The 18,625-nt window shown below is 51.3% G+C and overlaps 2 protein-coding genes across 3 annotated transcripts in view; one reads left to right on the forward strand and one right to left on the reverse strand.

Annotated features, from left to right (window-relative positions):
• Nucleotides 1-1,004: 1,004 nt before the first annotated feature.
• Nucleotides 1,005-7,227, reverse strand: dnaja3a (DnaJ heat shock protein family (Hsp40) member A3a). 2 transcript variants are annotated; one of them, XM_048990325.1, is made up of 12 exons: nt 6,971-7,227; nt 6,088-6,221; nt 5,732-5,815; nt 4,502-4,717; nt 4,119-4,271; nt 3,564-3,711; nt 3,398-3,462; nt 2,880-3,008; nt 2,599-2,714; nt 2,175-2,272; nt 1,909-2,014; nt 1,005-1,539 (listed from the first exon to the last, which is right to left on the reverse strand). In XM_048990325.1, exons 1-11 carry the CDS (start codon nt 7,197-7,199, stop codon nt 1,923-1,925), a joined length of 1,464 nt encoding a protein of 487 aa, XP_048846282.1. In that variant the 5' UTR covers nt 7,200-7,227; the 3' UTR covers nt 1,005-1,539; nt 1,909-1,922. The 2 variants fall into 2 exon arrangements, with proteins under 2 accessions (XP_048846282.1, XP_048846283.1); XM_048990326.1 differs by lacking the exon at nt 1,909-2,014 and having other exon boundaries at nt 6,971-7,225.
• Nucleotides 7,228-7,509: 282 nt separating this feature from the next.
• Nucleotides 7,510-18,625, forward strand: part of coro7 (coronin 7) — a 76,174-nt gene continuing 65,058 nt past the window's right edge. The window contains exons 1-6 of the mRNA XM_048990322.1: nt 7,510-7,753; nt 9,799-9,895; nt 10,742-10,822; nt 11,401-11,471; nt 12,615-12,798; nt 14,707-14,783. Of these exons, the coding sequence (XP_048846279.1) occupies nt 7,694-7,753; nt 9,799-9,895; nt 10,742-10,822; nt 11,401-11,471; nt 12,615-12,798; nt 14,707-14,783 (570 nt within the window). The 5' untranslated portion in view covers nt 7,510-7,693. The remainder of the gene's footprint in view (nt 7,754-9,798; nt 9,896-10,741; nt 10,823-11,400; nt 11,472-12,614; nt 12,799-14,706; nt 14,784-18,625) is intronic.

Consider the following 18,625-nt stretch of genomic DNA (forward strand, 5'->3'; position numbering starts at 1 on the left):
GGCTAAGAAGAGTTTCTGTGGACAGAGGCTGCCTCCCATCCTAGTCTCCTTGCATGACCGGATCTGGCACTAGGAGGAGAGGATGGAAGACTGGAGGCTGTGCAACCTGTTTTACTGCTCCCTAAACAGGAATGGGCAAGATGGCCACCCAGGATGATTAATAACTGACCTTACAAAGTCATTCAGAAGCGGCGCATGCAGCTGGTATTCACATGGCTCTATGGGCGCAGTTACTTTGAAGCTAAGGTTCTATGGGAGCAGTTATTGTGTCAGATGGGTGATGTAGTATGTGAGTGTATAGCACACACAGCATGCATAGGATGGGCCATGGAATCAGTAACCGAGGGATGGGCAATGTAGGATATGAGTATATAGCACACAGCATGCATAGGATGGGCTATGGAAGCAGTAACAGGAATGGGCAATGTAGGATATGAGTATATAGCACACAGCATGCATAGGATGGGCTATGGGAGCAGTAACAGGAATGGGCAATGTAGGATGTGAGTGTATAGCACACATACAGCACATAGAGATTACCATATAAAATCTGGCTTTCAAATACTCAATTTAAGCAGTATGTAATATTAATTTGTTTTCATGTACAGCAGTGTTACTGCAAAGGTCAGGTAAGCAGTCAGTATCTCCTTGCGACTGACTAGCTCCATTGGCAGGGATCTGCATGGATATGTTAAGGAGTCAGGTTTGCCTGTGCCAAGAAGAGCAGGAACTCTAAAGTCAGTAACACGGTAGCTTCCTCCTGTGGAGAAGTAGCTTATCAAAAACAGAAAAGGTCCATTGTGCTGGCAATAAAAGAAAAGTTGATTGCATTTTCCTTGGTTGTTTCTTGTGTTTTGCCTGTGACTGTCGGACAAGCCGCATGGCAATGAGAGGATGGACTGAGATGGATGCAGAAGTGAGAATGTGAAATCTGTAGAAAGATAAACCCACCTTAACCCACCCACACACACATTGGTCACAGGTACAGAGCAATGAGCCGCATCTTCTCTTTTATGCCAGTTTTATTATTGACATCAGTACATGTTCAGATAAACAGTTAATCCTATTTACAGTATGATACCAGAGAAACAATAGTTCTTCCGGATGAATTCGATCAATCAAATCAATATTGTTTAAAGAGCAGCTGGAATCGAGACCTGGGAGGCGACTGAGTGCGTGTCTGTGTCATGTGAGCAGGGATGAGCACAGCAACTGGGACCTCCGAGGTTTGGCTTTTGTGTGAAGTGTAATGGAAGCAGTGTGAGAGGCTGAAAGTGCTTCGCCATTATGAAAGACACTTGAGACAGACAAAGATGCTTTCTGCTCTGAGCACTGAAAGTGCCTCATTCTCAAGGGGAAAAAAGGTGTCATCTCACACCCACTGAAATAGACGAGCACAAACGGAGAAGAGCAGGGAAATCTCTAACTGCAGAGAAAAAGGATTTCAGTGTGCAGGACCTGGAGCTGGTGGTGGAGCCCAGAGATGGTTCTGGAGGGCAGCTGAATGTTGCAACTGTTAATTTCCAGCAGATCTTTTGCCTGGAGGGACAAAGCAACCCCCATCAGTCCACTAGGTCCCTTTAACCACGACCAGTGGTTAAAGCAAGAGAACTTACTGTTGCCACTGAAGTTGCAAGAAATAAAAATTGGATAAGAAGGCTAGAATAAAACAGGTCTGATGTAAGAGAAGCCCTCAAGGTGTCAGTTTTCCCTACTGCCAAGTACTGCAGGAACTGAGCCTCTACAGCATGATGGCTCTCAGATAAGCCCCGCCCACTGTGGTCATGTGACCATGACACAGCATGATTGGACCAAACTACCAGACAGCAACAAGTCAGGAAGCAGCCGCACAGTAGCACAATAAAAATCTGTGCCTTTCTTTTTGGTGACAAAGGAAGGGCCACAGACCTGGGTTATGGCTGTCAGGAACTAAACATTTTCTTTAATTTGGAGAAGAAGCCCCCTTCTTGCTGGCTGTGCCCTCCCTCAGATTGCTGACCACTCCTGCCCCCACCTGGACACAAACCAGTATGCGATCAGCCAGAGTGCAGGGCAGCACAAGAGAGGGAGCTGCATTAGTGGAATGGCCACATTCCTGCACTAAGCGTGTGCGTGTGTGTGTGTGTGTGCGTGCGTGTGTGCGTGTGTGTGCATGCGTGGCTCCGTCAGCCCACCTGCAGTAGTAGTGGTGACGCCATTGACCGTCCCGTCTACGTCGGTCTCCTCCTCGGCGTAGCTCATGAGCAGAGCCCTCTGTCTGTCTGTCAGGGTCCTGCACAGCGAAAGAAGGAATCAAGGAAGGGGAACAAAGCAGAGTAGGAAGCCGCCATGTCCCATGGATCTGACCTGAATAAGCGGGCAGGCTCTTCACAGCTATTCTGACCTCATGGTAGCTCCCACGAAACCTCAGTTTTCCGATCGCATTTCCGGGTGATTGGTCATTTCTCCCTGACTGCCAATATCATTCTCTCCTACCCTTTAGTTCTTCATGAGAGCACTTTCAAGTAACCGAATACCTTCCAATCCAGTACGATTCTGTTACACAGCTACGAATTAGAGTAACCCGAACAGACGGGTCCACGGCCGTCTGCTCCTTACTTTGGAACTCGGATCTTGAAGCGGATGTAATGGTCTCCATAACCATAGCTGTTGATTCGCGCGATCCCCTTCCCAGCGAGCCGGATCTGCTGGTCGGACTGGACACTAGCCGGGACCTGTGGAAGCAGAGGGAGGATAGACACGCTGTGCTTTCTTACCTTTAAACCCACCATTAAGGAGGCATGACTGATGTGACACCTGCTCATTATGCAGCTCAGATCTTCAGTATGGAGACACTGCTTATTATGGGGGGGGGGGGGGGTCTGGGGGGACCTGCTCACCGCCAGGTTGACAGTCTCATAGAGCCCCTGTGCCCTTATAGTGCCTCCCAGGATGGCTTGGGCCACAGAGATCATGACGTCCGAGTGGATGTCCGCCCCATCCCGCCTGAACACTGGGCTCTTTTGTACCTGGAGGGAACCAATCACAGCGTGTGATCCTATGGCCAAGAATTATCAGCCAATCATGATCCATGGCACAGCCACTAGTGAGCATTATAGCTCAGATATGCAATAACCAATGCTTATACTCATATACTGCAGTGTAGCACTGTAAACTGCAAAGAGACAAACGCATACAGCTCACAAAAAATAGCAGTATTCGGCGCGCATTTTGCTAAAACGCAAGGTCCAATTCAACTGTACTTAGCCATCTAATTATCTGAAATAAATTCAACAAACTGCTTCAACATTTACTAATAAGGTCAGAATTCCTAAATAATACATTGGATCGACTGGACTAGAAACATTATCTGGACATTCCATGGCAAATCTGCGTCAGAAAATTACAGAAAACTGACCCGGAACGTGATGAAGATCTCCTTTTTCCCTACGGGCATCCGGACTGTCTGTCCGTCCTCCACGCCTGCAGTGAGACACAGAGCAAAAAACCGTTTCATCACAGACCTGAAGGAGGAGTCGTGGGTCCATGGGTGAACTGGACTGCGGCCCCTGGCGAAGGTTCACCTGCAGGGACCGGCACCATGACCGTGCGCCTCTGCTTGGTCTGGCCCGTCCCTTGGCATGTCACGCAGGGCGAGGTGATCACAGAGCCCCGCCCACCGCAGCGCCGGCACGTAGAGCGCATCACGAAGGGACCAGTGTTCACAGTCTCCTGCGAGTGACAGTGACACTCATATACAGATGCAAGGCTTCAGGGGGGGCAACATAATACTGAGCAAGATTGCAATCGGTAGGACTGCGCATGCAGTTTATGCATCATCTGCATACCGTATCTGAACAGGTCGACATTTTATTGATTTATCGGATGCTTTTAGAAAAAGTGATGTATAAGTAGAGAGCAGACCCTAACTGTGACATCGCCTAAGGGCCCTAACGGTGACATCATTCAGCTGGGATTTGAGCAGGTAACCTTCCGGTAATGGGCCCTAACCCGAAGATTCACACACCTCCCGCAGGTAATCAGTAGAAACACATCAACCATGTCACCTAGAGCGGTAGACTCCTGTGTAGGAGAAATGGTTCAGCCCACGCAGGGTGGGGGGGGTGGGGGGCCCTCACCATGCCGCTCCCGTTACACTGCTGGCAGCGCTGGGCCTTTGTACCGGGCTCGTGGCCCCGCCCATCGCATCGCTGGCAGGTGTCCTCCAGGCTGACGGTGATCTCCTTGTTGACACCTTTAGCCGCCTGTGTGAACGTCAGCTCCATCACGTACTGAGGGCAGAAGATGGCAAAGTGGAGACACATCCAGCAGGACACAGACTGAGACACGGACTGCGCAGGTCTCAGTCTTTGACGATGATAAATTAAAGACAGCAATAACTCTGAAGCTTAGCCTCCAATGTGCCAATCCCTAGCCGGCCACTTTGCTACTATATCCCGGTAACAGGAACACATCTGCGGTTATCAGACTCCCTCAGAAGGGAGGAAGACAAGTTGCCAACCTCTTGCTGCTGGTGGAAAATGGAGTTGAAATCTCCGAAGTCACTGAATCCGCGACCTGCGGAGAATTCCCCGAAGATCTTCCGAAAGAGCTCCTCCGGGTCGACAGCGGTCCCTCCCCTCCAGTACTGCTGCTGGCCAGCGCCAGCCTGACCCGGGTCGAAGCCAGCCGAGCCGTACGTGTCGTACTGCTTCCTCTTCACCTCGTCGCTCAGCACCTGCGCGATGCCAAAGAGACCGGAACGTTCCACAGCAGCCCGGAATGCCGCTGTCGTCTTTGCAGGTCAGCATGAAGCCCCGTTTACAGACCGTTTACTGCAGTTACCAAAGGCAGACTAGCTCACACTCACTTTTCTCCATGGCAGTTTAACTCTCTGGAGTCGACGGCATCGTCGGCGTATCTTTCTCGTGTATTTCAGTTAATAACTCGCTGAAATCTTATTGTAGAAACATGAAAAAAAAAAAAAAAACTCTACATCTGTAACCTCCCTTCTTTTCAAAACGTCAACTGTCGGGAAGAATTAAAGTTTTTAAAATTAGGCTAAATTAGCAAAAAAATTAAATCATGTCACCTTTCTTTGTTTTACCTGCATCAGGGGCATGTAGTACCGCCCTCACCTGAAGATCACTATTCGCATTTTAAATAGCCGCATTTCCGCGTATTCAAACCGCATTCGCATGGTAATTAGATGAACAACGCAGCCGTGAAACGCGATCCAGATACATCCCCATCAGTGCCATAAAAGGGCGGGGGTGTGGCCAGGTGTGAATGGCTCATGCATACACATGAGAGCTCCTACATATTCAGTGAAAGGAGCCAGAAATAGTGACATGAGTTTTTGAGGTTTTTCTTATTTATTTATCCAACTGAATGTTGCAACTACACCATTTAGTCATCTTCATGTACCTAAGACTTTGGTGATAAGATATCTGGGATCAAAACAAACTGCCACCATTGCTTACTATGAACTTTTATAATGTTTCTGCAAGTGTTCCAAACATTGCAAAATGCATATACTTTGATGTCAAATTACAAACTTCACATAAATCTGACATATTTACAAAGTACACTAAGATTAAGATGAGTTTAATGCCAAAACAAATATATAAGAAATTATTTATTTGCCATGAATTAAGTTTATGATTGAATGAAATGTGTGACCATGCCCCAGTCAGTCACAGTGTGTTCCCTACCCCTAGACCTCAGAGGGTCAACCTGAGCACCACCTCACCTCATAGGCCTCGGCTAACTGGGCAAACTTCTCCTTGGCTTTGGGATCATCTTTGTTGGTGTCTGGGTGGTACTTCTTGGCCATCTTGAAACGGGACGGTACAAAACACAAGGTTCAGATCCACATGTCCAGGCCCTTGGGGGGCTGACTGTTGGACCCCTGAGGGAGGTGACTATCTTAACAGCTGTAGGGTAATAGAGAGCTGGATGCTTTGGATATAAACTGACTTATAAAGTAAGTTATCATCTCACTTATTTAACCGCCATGCTCATATCTGACATGGTAAACTTACCACGATTGAGTTAGCGTTCAGTTGCCGCCATAGGTTGCGCATTACACACTGCGGAGGCCCTCACCTGGTAGTATGCTTTCTTGATCTCCTTCTGCGTGGCAGAGCGCGGCACCCCCAGCACCTGGTAATAGTCCTGCTTGTTTGCATGCGAGGCGCTGGTGTGGAAGCAGTGCGTGCTGATGGCATGGAGCCCTTTACCTGCAGGAAAGGCATGTGGGTCGGCATCTAACGCATGGATTATAAAGGACTGCTGCAGCGCCACACGCAAACACCGCAACGCTATGAGAAGTCTGTCACTGGACCTTCATCGATCAATGCAGCTTCAACCATAGGACATACTGATACGATTACACAAAGTGTAAACATATTCGGATATTTACTGTGGATGAAATAACAACGTTATTCTCTGACATGCACTCCGACACCGTAGACGCCATTAGTAGCCCAGTTATCCATAATGAAACGGTACAATAGATCGAGCACAACGTCATATTGACTGGCGCAAATATTATATGTGAACGAACTCAGCCCTGACATATCCTCCCACGCCGAATCGGACCAGCGTCCTCAAGGTCAGCAAGAAGCACGTGGAAATTTCTAGCGGGTCGCCTGATTGGATCCGCTCGCAGCGGCCTCGAATTGGGGAATGGTGTGGTCTTGTCGAGACATATCGGTGCTTACGAGCAGGTGTTTCTCTATCATACACCGATAGCCGATAAGAAAAATACAGACAGTACAGAGTTACAAATTGTAATGCGTAATGCGTTGCAGTGGCGTATACAGGGCCAATTCGCTCGCTGCACCTCTAAGTACACAGCGCGCTTCACTAAAAGATGATCATCTCGTTTACTGAACTGTCACGCTAATATCTGACCCTCCAGGCCAGGTGCATATCGGTAAAGCTGACACTGAGTGTCAGGCCGCTGCTGGCCGGAGATTCCTCTTACCGGACAAGCCTCTCAATGTCAGGACGCCACGAGATCCGCCGCATGTCACGCCGCCTCGGTACCGGCAACACTGAGCTTCTAATTTCAAGATATCACTGCATCTGGATGTTACAGCAAACAAAGAGCAGTCCCGGCGTTGCGCAGATGCCAAGGCAGCCGATAACCGGGGTAACGCACAACGAGTGACTGAAGCCGCCATCATTACGCTGGGAATGCAGGCACCGCGCATGCGCAAGCGTCCCGGCAGCCGGACTGCGTAAAACAGACTATCGATGCAATCGATTGAAGCTACTGGTTATATATGTATGCATGTACCTGGTGATCGAAAATCACCTCTGGTGCTAATATGGACGTTACAATATTTAAAACTATGAATCTTGGTGTATATTTCAAAAACGGGACTTCATAAAGTGGTCGCACATGTTTGTGACATAAAGCAACGTTCATTTTAGATGTTCTGTTAAAAGACTCCGGAACTATTTCTGTTCATTCAGGTCAGTGGATATTTACAGTTACCCTTCGCATAAAACTATCTATTCCGAGTTATAGATAGCTCATCGCGTGCCGAGCGCGTTTGTCGATCGCCGATAGAATCGCTCGACGAGACGCGCTCAATTGACAGGGCTGTCAGCTGAAGACAGCGGTGGATGTGTGTGCCTGCAGCACGAGAGAATTACGACAGAGGCATCCGGAAGGCAGAGAAAGTCAAGCTGCAAAGCTAAGATGAATCGTTTCAAGATATCAAAGTTCAAAAACACCACGCCGAAGATACCAAAGAAAGACGTGAGTGGTGTTATGTGGCTAGTAATAATGCAGTAGGGGTGGGCGTCGCGGGGTGCGCCCGGGTTTGCACGGTGGGAGTTTAACTTCCTCAAAGCAGAGCACGATAGCAGCTTTTTGCTGCGGGCTGTGCATTCATGTATCATGATCTGGCCGTTTGAATGACTCCAATCCTGTAGATGCCTCGGTAATTCATTTGCGCTTCTTTGGGCACCACCCCCTCGTCGGCGTTTAAAATTCTGTCTGCTTCTTGCGCCCCGAACAAGTTTTTTTATTTGCTTTTTTTGCAGCAGTGCGCTAGTCTCTACTTCTCCGTGTTGTGTAAGCTGTGTCTGTCACATTTTCGCGTTGCACTGCACACGCCTCGGTAACATCTTTACAGTCGTGCAGAAGAGCAGCCAGACAATAAACCTTAATGTGGCGGAGATGATTATTAATGCAATACAGGCTTCTTTGTAAATGTAGGTCATTGATGACTGGAGAAAATAAAAGAGCCTCCGGCACAATGTCGGGGAGACACTCCTGGTAGTGTTCTTTCTTTCACAAACTTTGCAATTATTAGAACCACCCAAAGTTTGGGCTTGAAACTAATTTTCGAGGTGTGTGTTTGCTTAATGTACAATACTTCCCTCCTGTTAGCGTGGTCTGTACGGTGTAATATCGACTGTAGAGGTAAGTAGATTTAGTTTTATCCTCATACCATTTATATTCTGGTGGAGATCTGGCGTAGGATAATGTTGCGGATATGCAGGTAAGGAGATTGTCACGCCAGGGAATCGGGCAAGACACCCTTTGTTTCTAAAACGCCACCAGAATTAATCCCGGCGTGTCTCAAAGGACACTACAGTTCAGGCAGCTTATGAATATGCTTCAGCCCTGTACTGGTCCAGTTTGACACGCTGCTGTGTCACTGCTACGCGAGCGTCGCCCCCCCGCCCGCATCCATCTGCCCTAGATGTAAGGATCCGTGCAGCCAAAGCCTGGCTCTTCGCTCAGCTTTTCCCTCACTGCTTCTTTTAACCAGTTTTATTTTTCACATTTTCTTGGTGAGCAGCCCGAAATCTCGGGGGTGCGTGGGCAGCCTTGCGTGTCTGGCAGCGGCCGCTCTGGGTCCTTAATCCTTCCAGGCGGCCGGCTTGGGCGGAGGCGGCGCGTGCTTCTCACGCCGACATGGAAACGACGCAGATGTGGCCTTTTCCAGTGCTTTATCAGTCGTTGCACGGCTTTGAGAGGTTGTCGTCTGCCACACCCACCCCCACTTTGTGCACCAACATCCCCCCCTCCCGATTTGTGCTCCAAAGCACTCAGCTTTGTGCCAGCCCCCCCTCCTTTGTGCCAGCCCTCTATGTTCTCTGAAACTTCTGCTGATCTGCAGTGACACCCCCAGATGCCTGTGTGCATACCCTTCCGGCCTCCTTCCTGTTTGTGTCCCTGATCAAACTTCTCACTTCTGCTGCACTCTGCGGATATGCAAAACTGAAAGTGTGTGCGGAACAGGAGCTATCAGCTGTGCTCAGTCTCTCCCCCTTCTCTTCTTGTCTCCTTTCCCAGCCAAAGGTTTTGTGTCCCAATTTTTGCAATGTATATCTGCGCTGGCCTCCCTGGGATGGCCCCGTAAACGGCCACTTCCTTCCTTGTCCTCTCTCCATGCCCCCACTCTTGTTATCACCAAGGTTTGGCCTGCAGAAGCTGCAGTCACTGTGCAGTGAGAGACATACCTTTTAATTGTTTGTGTTCAGTTCAGTCTGACAGTTGAGAGCCACTGGAAAAAGACAGGGTTCAGCAGTGAACCGACACTGTCTGGTTTTTCTGTAATGGTGTATGAAGAATTAATTAAAGGGTATGTTTATCCAGTACAGGGTCACTGGGTAAGGATGGGAATGTCTTTAATTATTAAAAGTGTATACATCCATTTGTCTATGCAGCAGGCTTCATAAAATCCAGGGTGCAGTTACTGAGCTACTAGTGGGATCTTGGGTTTGAGATGGAGGATCTGAGGAGTGCTGTGCTGCAGACGCTTGACACACATGTCCCTCCTCCGTGGCCAGGGCTGGATCGGTGGCGTTCGGGCCGGATCTGTTGCCTCCCTGGGGAACCACATCAAATCGAGCTGTGGGTTTGTGGCCTTTGCGGCAGACCAGGCAGGTAAGTGAAACGCTGGGATATTCTATGAAAGCTATGCAAGTCTTTCTGATATTATCTGCATCGACATGCCTGACTTTGCCTGTGCTATATGGTGCAACCATGGCTATTTAAACAAGTACTCGGGGAACAGAACCTGTTCCAGATTGCATGTACTGACTGTGTGGGGCTGATGACAGTGCCTGAATGGAATTGTCTGGCTTACCCTGTCCCCCGTGCCTGTTTCACTGCCTCATGCCCCTGTGCCTGTCTCTTTGCACTATGGCTGTGCTTTTTTCACTGTGCTGTGCTCCCACGCTTATCTCACTGCCCTGTCTCCCAGTGCCTGTCTCACTGCCCCATGCCCCTCTGCCTCTCTCACTGCCCCATGTCTTACCCCATACCTGTCTCAGTGCCCCATGCTCATCTGCCTGTCTCACTGCACTGTGCCCTGTCCCTCTGCCTATCTTACTACCCTATACCTTGCCCCTGTGCCTGTCTCACTGTCCCATGCCCTTCTGCCTGTCTCTTTGTGCTTTGCCTGTCTCACTGCACTGGGCCCTGCCCCCGTGCCTGTCTCACTGCACTGGGCCCTGCCCCCGTGCCTGTCTCACTGCACTGGGCCCTGCCCCCGTGCCTGTCTCACTGCACTGGGCCCTGCCCCCGTGCCTGTCTCACTGCACTGGGCCCTGCCCCCGTGCCTGTCTCACTGCCCCATGCCCCTGTGCCTGTCTGACTGCCCCATGCCCCTGTGCCTGTCTCACTGCCCCATGCCTTGCCACTGTGCCTGTCTCACTGCACTGGGCCCTGCCCCTGTGTCTGTGTCTGTGTCTGTGTCTGCCTGACAGTACAGTGTTCCTCTTTGTGCAGGTGCTGGGCTCCTGGGTTTGGCCTCTCTGGAGCCAGGGCCTGATGGAAAGTGGACAGTGACCCAGATGCCATGTCATGCTGGTAAGCACCTTTCAGTAAACTTTGCACATGATTAGCTGTCCAGCTCCAGCCTCCGCCCTTCCCTTTGCCCACCCCTCTACCTTTGCTTTCACCCCTCTGCCCTACCTCTACCCCACTGTCCCTGCTTCCACCGTCTAGCCCTCCCTGTCCCTCCACCCGCCACTCTGCCCCCACCTCTTCCTTCGACTCTATCCCTCCACCCATCCCTCAGCCCCTGTCTCTGCCCCTCCACTCATTTCTCTGCCCCTATCTCCACCCCCACCTCCACTTGCCCCTCTGCTGCTGCATCCCCCCCCTTCTACCACCGCCTCTGCCCCTGCCACCATCCTTCCGCCAGCCCCCCTGCCCCCATTTCCACCCCTCTGCCCCTGCTAGTGCCCCCCCTCCTATCTCTACCCCAACCCTCCACCTGTTACTCTTCTCCCTCTTTATGTAATGAGATAAACTTTATTCTCCCGCACTTCTGTAATTGTGGAAGTGGAGACCAATTGGCCTTTTGTGGCTTTTCTTCTCGCTGATGCAATATGTTTTTTCTCTTGTTTATTTCTCTCATTCCCCTTTCTGCCCCCCCTCCCCAGACCTTGTGACCGATTTTGACTTCTCCCCGTTTGACGACTCCCTGCTGGCGACGTCCTCGGCCGATGAGACAGTGAGTTCCGCTCTCCGTCTCCCTTTGTCATCTTTCGTAAGCGTGACACCGGTCTGGCCAAAGTGGTGCCTTAGGAAGGGTGTCTGCAAAGGGCTTTAGCGATGTGTGGCCTGAACGTTCAGCTCCGTGTCGTGACAGACATTCCCCCAGCACCTTGGCCCGTGGTCCTCAGCTATGATGTGAGCTGCTCTAATTACGTCATAGTGCCGAGACAGGTATGGAGGAACCTAACAATGAGACCCTCACACTCCAGGATACCTACGTCCTTGACGACACTCTAGTAGATAAAAGTGTTTATGTCCAGTGGTTTTGTTTTCTGTTATATGACACCTGACCAATGATCTTTAAAGGGCATCACAAACCGGGAACAGGGGCTGGGATCAGTGTGTAATAAACGTATGGGGTGCTGTACTGGGGGGGGGGGGTAGTACAGTGATGTACCAGCACTAACCACTGTGCCACACCTCTCGGACCCGGGTTCGAGTCTCCACCATGGCTCTGTGTGTGGAGTTTGCATGTTCTCCCCATGCTGTTGTAGGCTTTCCTCTGGGTTCTGTGGTTTCCTCACAGTCTGAAAGCATGCTGTTAATTTGAGTTACCTAATTGTCCCTACGTGTGCATGGTTTGTGCCTGTGTTTTCCCGTGTGTTCTCTGCCTGTATTTACCCACGTTAATGGTGTGTCTGTGCCCTGCTTATTCCCTGTCTTGCACCCGTAGCCCCCGGGACAGGCTCCAGACCCCCATGACACCGAATAGGACAAGTGGGTACAGAAAATGGAGGGATAGATGGAACACTGAACTGCTTTGTGGGCTGGGTTTGATTATTAGTCTGTAGGAGGCTAGGGAAGCTTTCCTTACATGGAGCCTGGGGGATTATGGGATAGGTGTAGTGCCTGGGTGGAGGACTGTGAGAAAGGGTAGCAGAGGAATGCAGAACATGCGTATGTTCTGTGCTACACATAATGATATTCGGTGTGTATACGTAACCCGAGACAGACCCCACTGCCGAAGGGCACCACTAAAACATCAGCTCTCAGTCCAGGGAAGTAACGTGTGCAGGACTGAGTGTTTGATTCGCTGTCATGTGGCAGCATTTCTGCGTATGTCTGTGACTAAAGTGAGAGCGCGTCCTGACATCCCCAGGTGAAGGTGTGGCGCCTGAGCGAGCCGCACTCGGAGCCTCCCCACTCGCCGTCCGTCACCCTGTCTCCGGGGGAGGGCCGCCTGGAGACCGTCCTCTACCACCCCACCTCCTCTGGCCTCCTTGCCGTCAGCTCCTCCCAGGGCGCTCAGGTGTGGGACATCAGCCGGGACACGCCCCTTGCAGGTAGCACCCTGTCTTCATATAAAACTTCGAAATAGAGGTTTATTTATGATGAGTTTATGGAGATGGAAAACATAGCGGTTTCTGCTGTGCTCTTTGTTAGTCCTCAGTCGAAATCCACTGTGTGTGTGGCTCCATTTTCTCAAGGCACCTGAGAAGGTTGTCACTATTTATCTGTAATGTGGGTCTCTCATATGTACCTTTGTGTGGTCTATGTTTGTATTTGGCTGTGTTTTCCTGTGTGGTCTGTCTGTAATTACCTGTGTTTCCCTGCTTGGTCTGTATCTGTATTTACCTGTGCTTCCCTGTGTGGTCTGTGCCTGCATTTACCCGTGTTTCCATGCCTGGTCTGTGCCTGCATTTACCTGTGTTTTCTTGCCTGGTCTGTGTCTGAATTTGCCCGTGTTTCCCTGCGTGGTCTGTGTCTGTATTTACCTGAATGTACCTGCATGGACTGTGTCTGTATTCACCTGTGCTTCCCTGCGTGGTCTGTTACCGTATTTACCTGTGTTTCCCTGCGTGGTCTGTTACCGTATTTACCTGTGTTTCCCTGCGTGGTCTGTGCCTGTATTTACCTGTGTTTCCCTGCGTGGTCTGTGCCTGTATTTACCTGTGTTTCCCTGCGTGGTCTGTGCCTGTATTTACCTGTGTTTCCCTGCGTGGTCTGTTACCGTATTTACCTGTGTTTCCCTGTGTGGTCTGTGCCTGTATTTACCTGTGTTTCCCTGTGTGGTCTGTTACCGTATTTACCTGAATATCTGGATCACTCAGTCAGATAGGGGAAAAGGGGGCACACCTTTGACAGGAGGTTGTGATTCTGTCCCCAGTTGCTGTTTGTTTGAATTTAAAAAGCACAGTCCTCATACAAAGGAAGGTGGAGTATGTGGGCTGTGTGCAGAGATGTATTTGTATGTAGCCTGATCTGCCATGATGGCCTGAGGGTCTCGGATGCTGCAATGAACAGCGTGGCATGAACAGCGAGGTACGCAGTCAGCTGCCAGACGAATGGCATGGGCTACTTTCTGTCTCTGCCGGCACAGTGCTGTGAACATCAGGGACATCCGCTGCCCTTTAGCACAGAGGGTTAGCATTCTGCAGCTTCCTGTTAGGATTGCACTTCCTGTTCTGGGTGTCAGAGGAGCGAATCCCTTGCTTAAAGGGCCAGCTGTTTTACCATGGGGCTGTAGGGTGAGACGGATGAGCGGCACTACAAAAAGCAGCCACACTTTTGGCAGATAGGTGGCCCTCTGGTGCCACTGTGTTTCGCTCAGTCTTTCCCATGGGCCACAGTTTACAGTACCTGTGCTCTGCGTCACTGTATTCACCTGTGCTGCGTGACTTGTGGTTGTGTCGTTTTTTTTGTTTCATTGTCATCTTTAATTTTCTTTTATTTGTGTAGCAGAGGCGTCTTGTGTTAATCACACTCTCCATGGCTCTGTACTGGAGCGTTTGAGGTAAATGACCAGCAGCGGTCGGTTAGCTCTGGGTCACCTTCAGCTCACAAGCCCTTCATTACTGCCCACTGCAGCTAACTGCTGCCCCCCAGTGGCCGGGTCATGTGCCATTCGTGGCTCTCTCACGCAGTTTGTCCTCAGCTTCGTCACCCATCCTGTACTTCTCACCCTGTGCTACATAGCTCTGTGTTAGTGTTTGTGCGGTGCCCTGTGCTCTTCTGTGCTCGTCAGCACAGCCATCACTGTGTTTCACACCCTCGTGAGCCCCTGTGCCTGCTGTGACCATCTGTGCTTGTCCGCCTGTGTCTCGCCATGCTCGTCTTGCGCTGTGCTGCTCCGACACTGTGTTCCCTGTGCCGCGCCGATGGGAACCCCGCCACTTTCATCCCCACTGCGCGTGCTCGTCGGGGGGGGGCTCCTCATGTATCACTGATACTCCTCCTGTGTGCGCCCCCAGTGTTGGAACCCCATGCCGACCAGCTATGGGGCTTAACCTGGAAGACGGATGGCTCCCTCATGGCAACGTGCTGCAAGGTGAGGTCCTTGGGGGGGGGGATCTTAACCCTTTGATGACTACGTGGGGATAAAATTGTTTTAATGATCACAAGGAGGGGTTTGCCTGTTTCCCTTTTGTTTCCCAGATGCGATCAGGGGTCCCCCTGCGGGGCCCAGGTAGGTCGATACCTGTGCTGTGTATAGATGAGAATTCTGGATGGATTCACAAAAGGAAATAAAAAGAGGACTAAAAACCAGAGCAGTCAGAGAGTCTGTACTGTCCTGTCTTTGTAATTTATATCATAATTATTATTATTGCTATCGAAAGCTTGAACGCACTCCTACAAAAATGGCTCCGGGATGCCGCTGTTGTGGGTTGCAGTTGCAGCACATCACCACTAGGTGCCACTAAGATGATGATGGATTTCCCTCCCGCCCCAGGGTCGGTCTAAAGTGGCTCCTTATGAGCTCCGTGAGCTGTACTGTTGGAGCGCGTCAGGTGACCTCCGCACATGGCTTATGGTTTTATACGTGTGAAAGTAAACAAAGAGAATTTTGGGCTGAGACCGGGTCTTGCTGCGGGACGGCCGACCTGGGCCCCCTCTGTTTGGTCCTGGGGGAGAAAGTAAAAGCATAAGGAAATAATAATGGTGCTGAAAGACTTTCCCCTTTTGTGTTAATAATTAGATAGACGGTGGGCCGGAAAGATCTCGGAGGGGGTAGCTGTTCAAGGCATTTTAACAGGAACTATTTGTTGGACAATAATTTAAGGGTTTTATTGTATTTTAGGGTTATAAGCCGCTTGTTCCTGAAGCACTTTTTCCAGGGGCAGTTTTCTACATTTCGTTAAGTGTTTCTGTGTGTTTTTGTTCCATGGTGCTTAAGATGTTTTAAATTACCTTGAGCCGGGCTTGGTTGTCTGACCCAGGCTGGCCGGGAGCTGAGCATGTGGCGGGGGGGGGGGGGGGCAGTCCTGATTCTCATTTCGCTACTGTGAGGTGCAGCACCTGAAAGTGATTTTCCTGATGTGTCGCCCCTCTGATGTCACTGGCTCTGGGATCCCTGGTGGAAAATCAGCCCTGCGATTTACCTGTCACTTTTTTACGAGAAAATAAGCTTTATAAATTAGACCAAAATCCTCCAGCGCAGGATGTATTTTTAAACGTGATCCACATGCTGAGAAATGAAAGGAAACTAATTATTATGTTTTTTTTTTTGTTAGACAGCTAGTCGTGGAGGCATTTAAGGCGCGTTAGGCTTGGCGGATAGCTGAGTGACTTTGGCCTCTGGTTTGCTTGCTGGTGCCCCGTGATTTGCCTGCATCCTTGGGTTCCATGGGTCACATGACCCTGCCTTTGATAGGTGTTTAATAGTGATGGCTGGATTGACGTATAATTAAGCGTCCAGTGCAGTTTGTGTGTGCAGTGAGGGCCTCCTCCTACACAGGCTTTGCACCCCCCCACTCCCATCAGCATGCGGCCCCTCTTTGGCCAGCCCTCGCTCCCTCTGCTTCCCGCCATCTGCCGCCTTTGCCCTCCCCCGTCACTGACCCCCCGCCTCTCCCGCCCCCCTCCGCCGCCATGGCGCGGCTGGACTTGCACGCCGCTTATTTTGGTCATCTCGGGTTTGGCTTCAGCGGGGCGTCCGCGAGCGAGCACCACCCCCAGCGCCTCATAAAGTGACCCCGCGGCCCTCTGCCGCGGTCAGGCCACACCGCCTCGTTTGTCAGGGGGATGCGCTCCCAGTCTGGGAGAGACTCCGGAGCGTTTTTATAAGTCTGAGTATTTATACTCTACTTAGTATGTGTGACTAGGCCTCAGGGTCTGTGTGTGTGTGTCTGCCTGTCCTTGCTGTGAAATGTGACATCAGCTCACGATAGAGCATCATGCACTCCTGAGCCCCTGGCCATTCGTCCCACTCCACAAAAATTAGTGTTTTTTTGTCCAGCAGACCCTTTTATCAAAGGCATCTAACATTTTTCGGGGACGCAGGGTCAGGCATTAGTGCCTTGCTCAGGGGACCAGCAATGAAATAACTCAGGCAACCCTGGGATGTGAACCAGCAACTTTCCGATCAGAGATGTCTGTTCAGTGCCCACCGTGACCACAGAGCCCACATACTGTAATACTGGGATGTCACTGGGATCGGGTTTGGACACTGGAAAGGACTGCGGCCACCTCGTACTGGGGGAAAGTCTCTCCGCTGTGGCGGAAAGAGCTGGGCTTGGGGATTGGGGGTGGGGGTTTGGGGACGAGAGAGTTTCGGCGCACATGGAGATGGGAGACGTGGGGACGGTGGCCAGCATTCATCGAAACCCTCCCCAGCAGCTACCCCCTTCACTCCCTTTGCGGCTTCCCTGATAGCTTCTGATGGTTTCGGAGGATTTCCGACCACGGCTGCGGAATTACGGATCGGTTCCTTGGGGGCGTCGGGGGAGTGGAGCCGCGGCAGGATGCAGACGACCGCCTCTGCCAGTCTCAGCTGATCGACAAGCGTTTCCACGGGAGACTGGGAAAGCGAAGTCAGTAGCTCGGGGTCATCAAATCCCCCCACCCCCCAGCTCGAGGAGGGGGCTCATGGAGTATGGGCCATTGGCACTGTGGGGGGGTGGGTGCTCTGACATTTCAACGGAGTCATTAAGGGGAACCTGGAAACGCAGACCCAGGGCTCAGGATTAATCAGCTGTGGCCTCGTTGTGTGTGTCTGTCTGCATGGGGGGGGGCAGAGTCAGACAGACAGTGTGGATGTTTAACAGATGAATGTTAACAGATGGCTAGAGCATAAAGTTTTGAGGTCGGGAGGGTCAGCGTGGTGCTGAAAGCCCCCCCCGGTCATTGGTCTATGTCGTCCCGAGGTCTTACGCTAGGTTCCTGAGGGGTGGGGCTCCTGGCTGTGGCTGTCCCAGCGTGGACTCCAGGTTCCTCCCGACTTTGCGTCCCTCCGCGTCGGAGATGCCGCAGATCCGGCATAGTGGGACAGGCAGATCAGGAGCCACTTCAAAGGGCTGCAGTCAGATGAGACGTGGGTTAGAATGTGCGGAAAACCAATTTCCATATGGGGTGGTGGGGGGGTTCCGACGTTCCCCTTTGAAGGGAAGGGCGTTGTGGGACAGAGCGCCGCTGACCATCACCCTGGCTGCCTCCCACCCCCCCCCCCCCCCCCCCCCCCCCCAACAGGACAGAGCGCAGCATGTTCCTATTAGTACTCATTTCCGCCCAATCATTGGCTATCCCTCTCCTGATTGGCTGTCCTGATTACTGCCACATGCAGGATGGATCGGGGTCATTGGGTCAGGGTGAGGTGGCTGGACCCTGATGATTGGGGGGGGGGTGCTTTTTTTTTTAAAAAAAAATACAAATTAGCTATTTTTCATTTAGTGTTTATGGGTTTCGCCTCTGTGACAGTGAGACATCCTGCTGGCCAAGAATAGTGTGTCTGGCTGCTGAGTGGGAAGCTTGGCTGGCTCAGTCAGTTAGGGTGCTCTGACTGTGATCGGAAGGTTGTCAGTTCAAGTCCCTGGGTAAGTAGAGTGATGTCACCGTTGGGCCCTTGAGGCTCTGAACCCTGAGTTGCTTCAGGGACTGGCTGATCCTGCTTTCTCATGGAATCCTACGTCCCTTTAGGTAAAAGCATCCGCTAAGTGAATGCAAGTGGACCCTGGCTGTGAGATTCTGGGAATGGCTTGGTGCGATGTGTTGGCGGACGGCTGCGCGGGGCTGCGTTTGGGCTGCGCGGGGCTGCGTTCGGGCTGCGCGGGGCTGCGTTCGGGCTGCGCGGGGCTGCGTTCGGGCTGCGTTCGGGCTGCGCGGCGACCGCTCTGTGCCTTTTGCATTCTTCGCGTCGTAGTGTTATTTTTACTTTACTGCCACTGCCGGCAAACG

This window comes from Brienomyrus brachyistius, chromosome 22, assembly GCF_023856365.1.
Source record: "Brienomyrus brachyistius isolate T26 chromosome 22, BBRACH_0.4, whole genome shotgun sequence".
In the NCBI taxonomy this organism is placed as follows: domain Eukaryota; kingdom Metazoa; phylum Chordata; class Actinopteri; order Osteoglossiformes; family Mormyridae; genus Brienomyrus; species Brienomyrus brachyistius.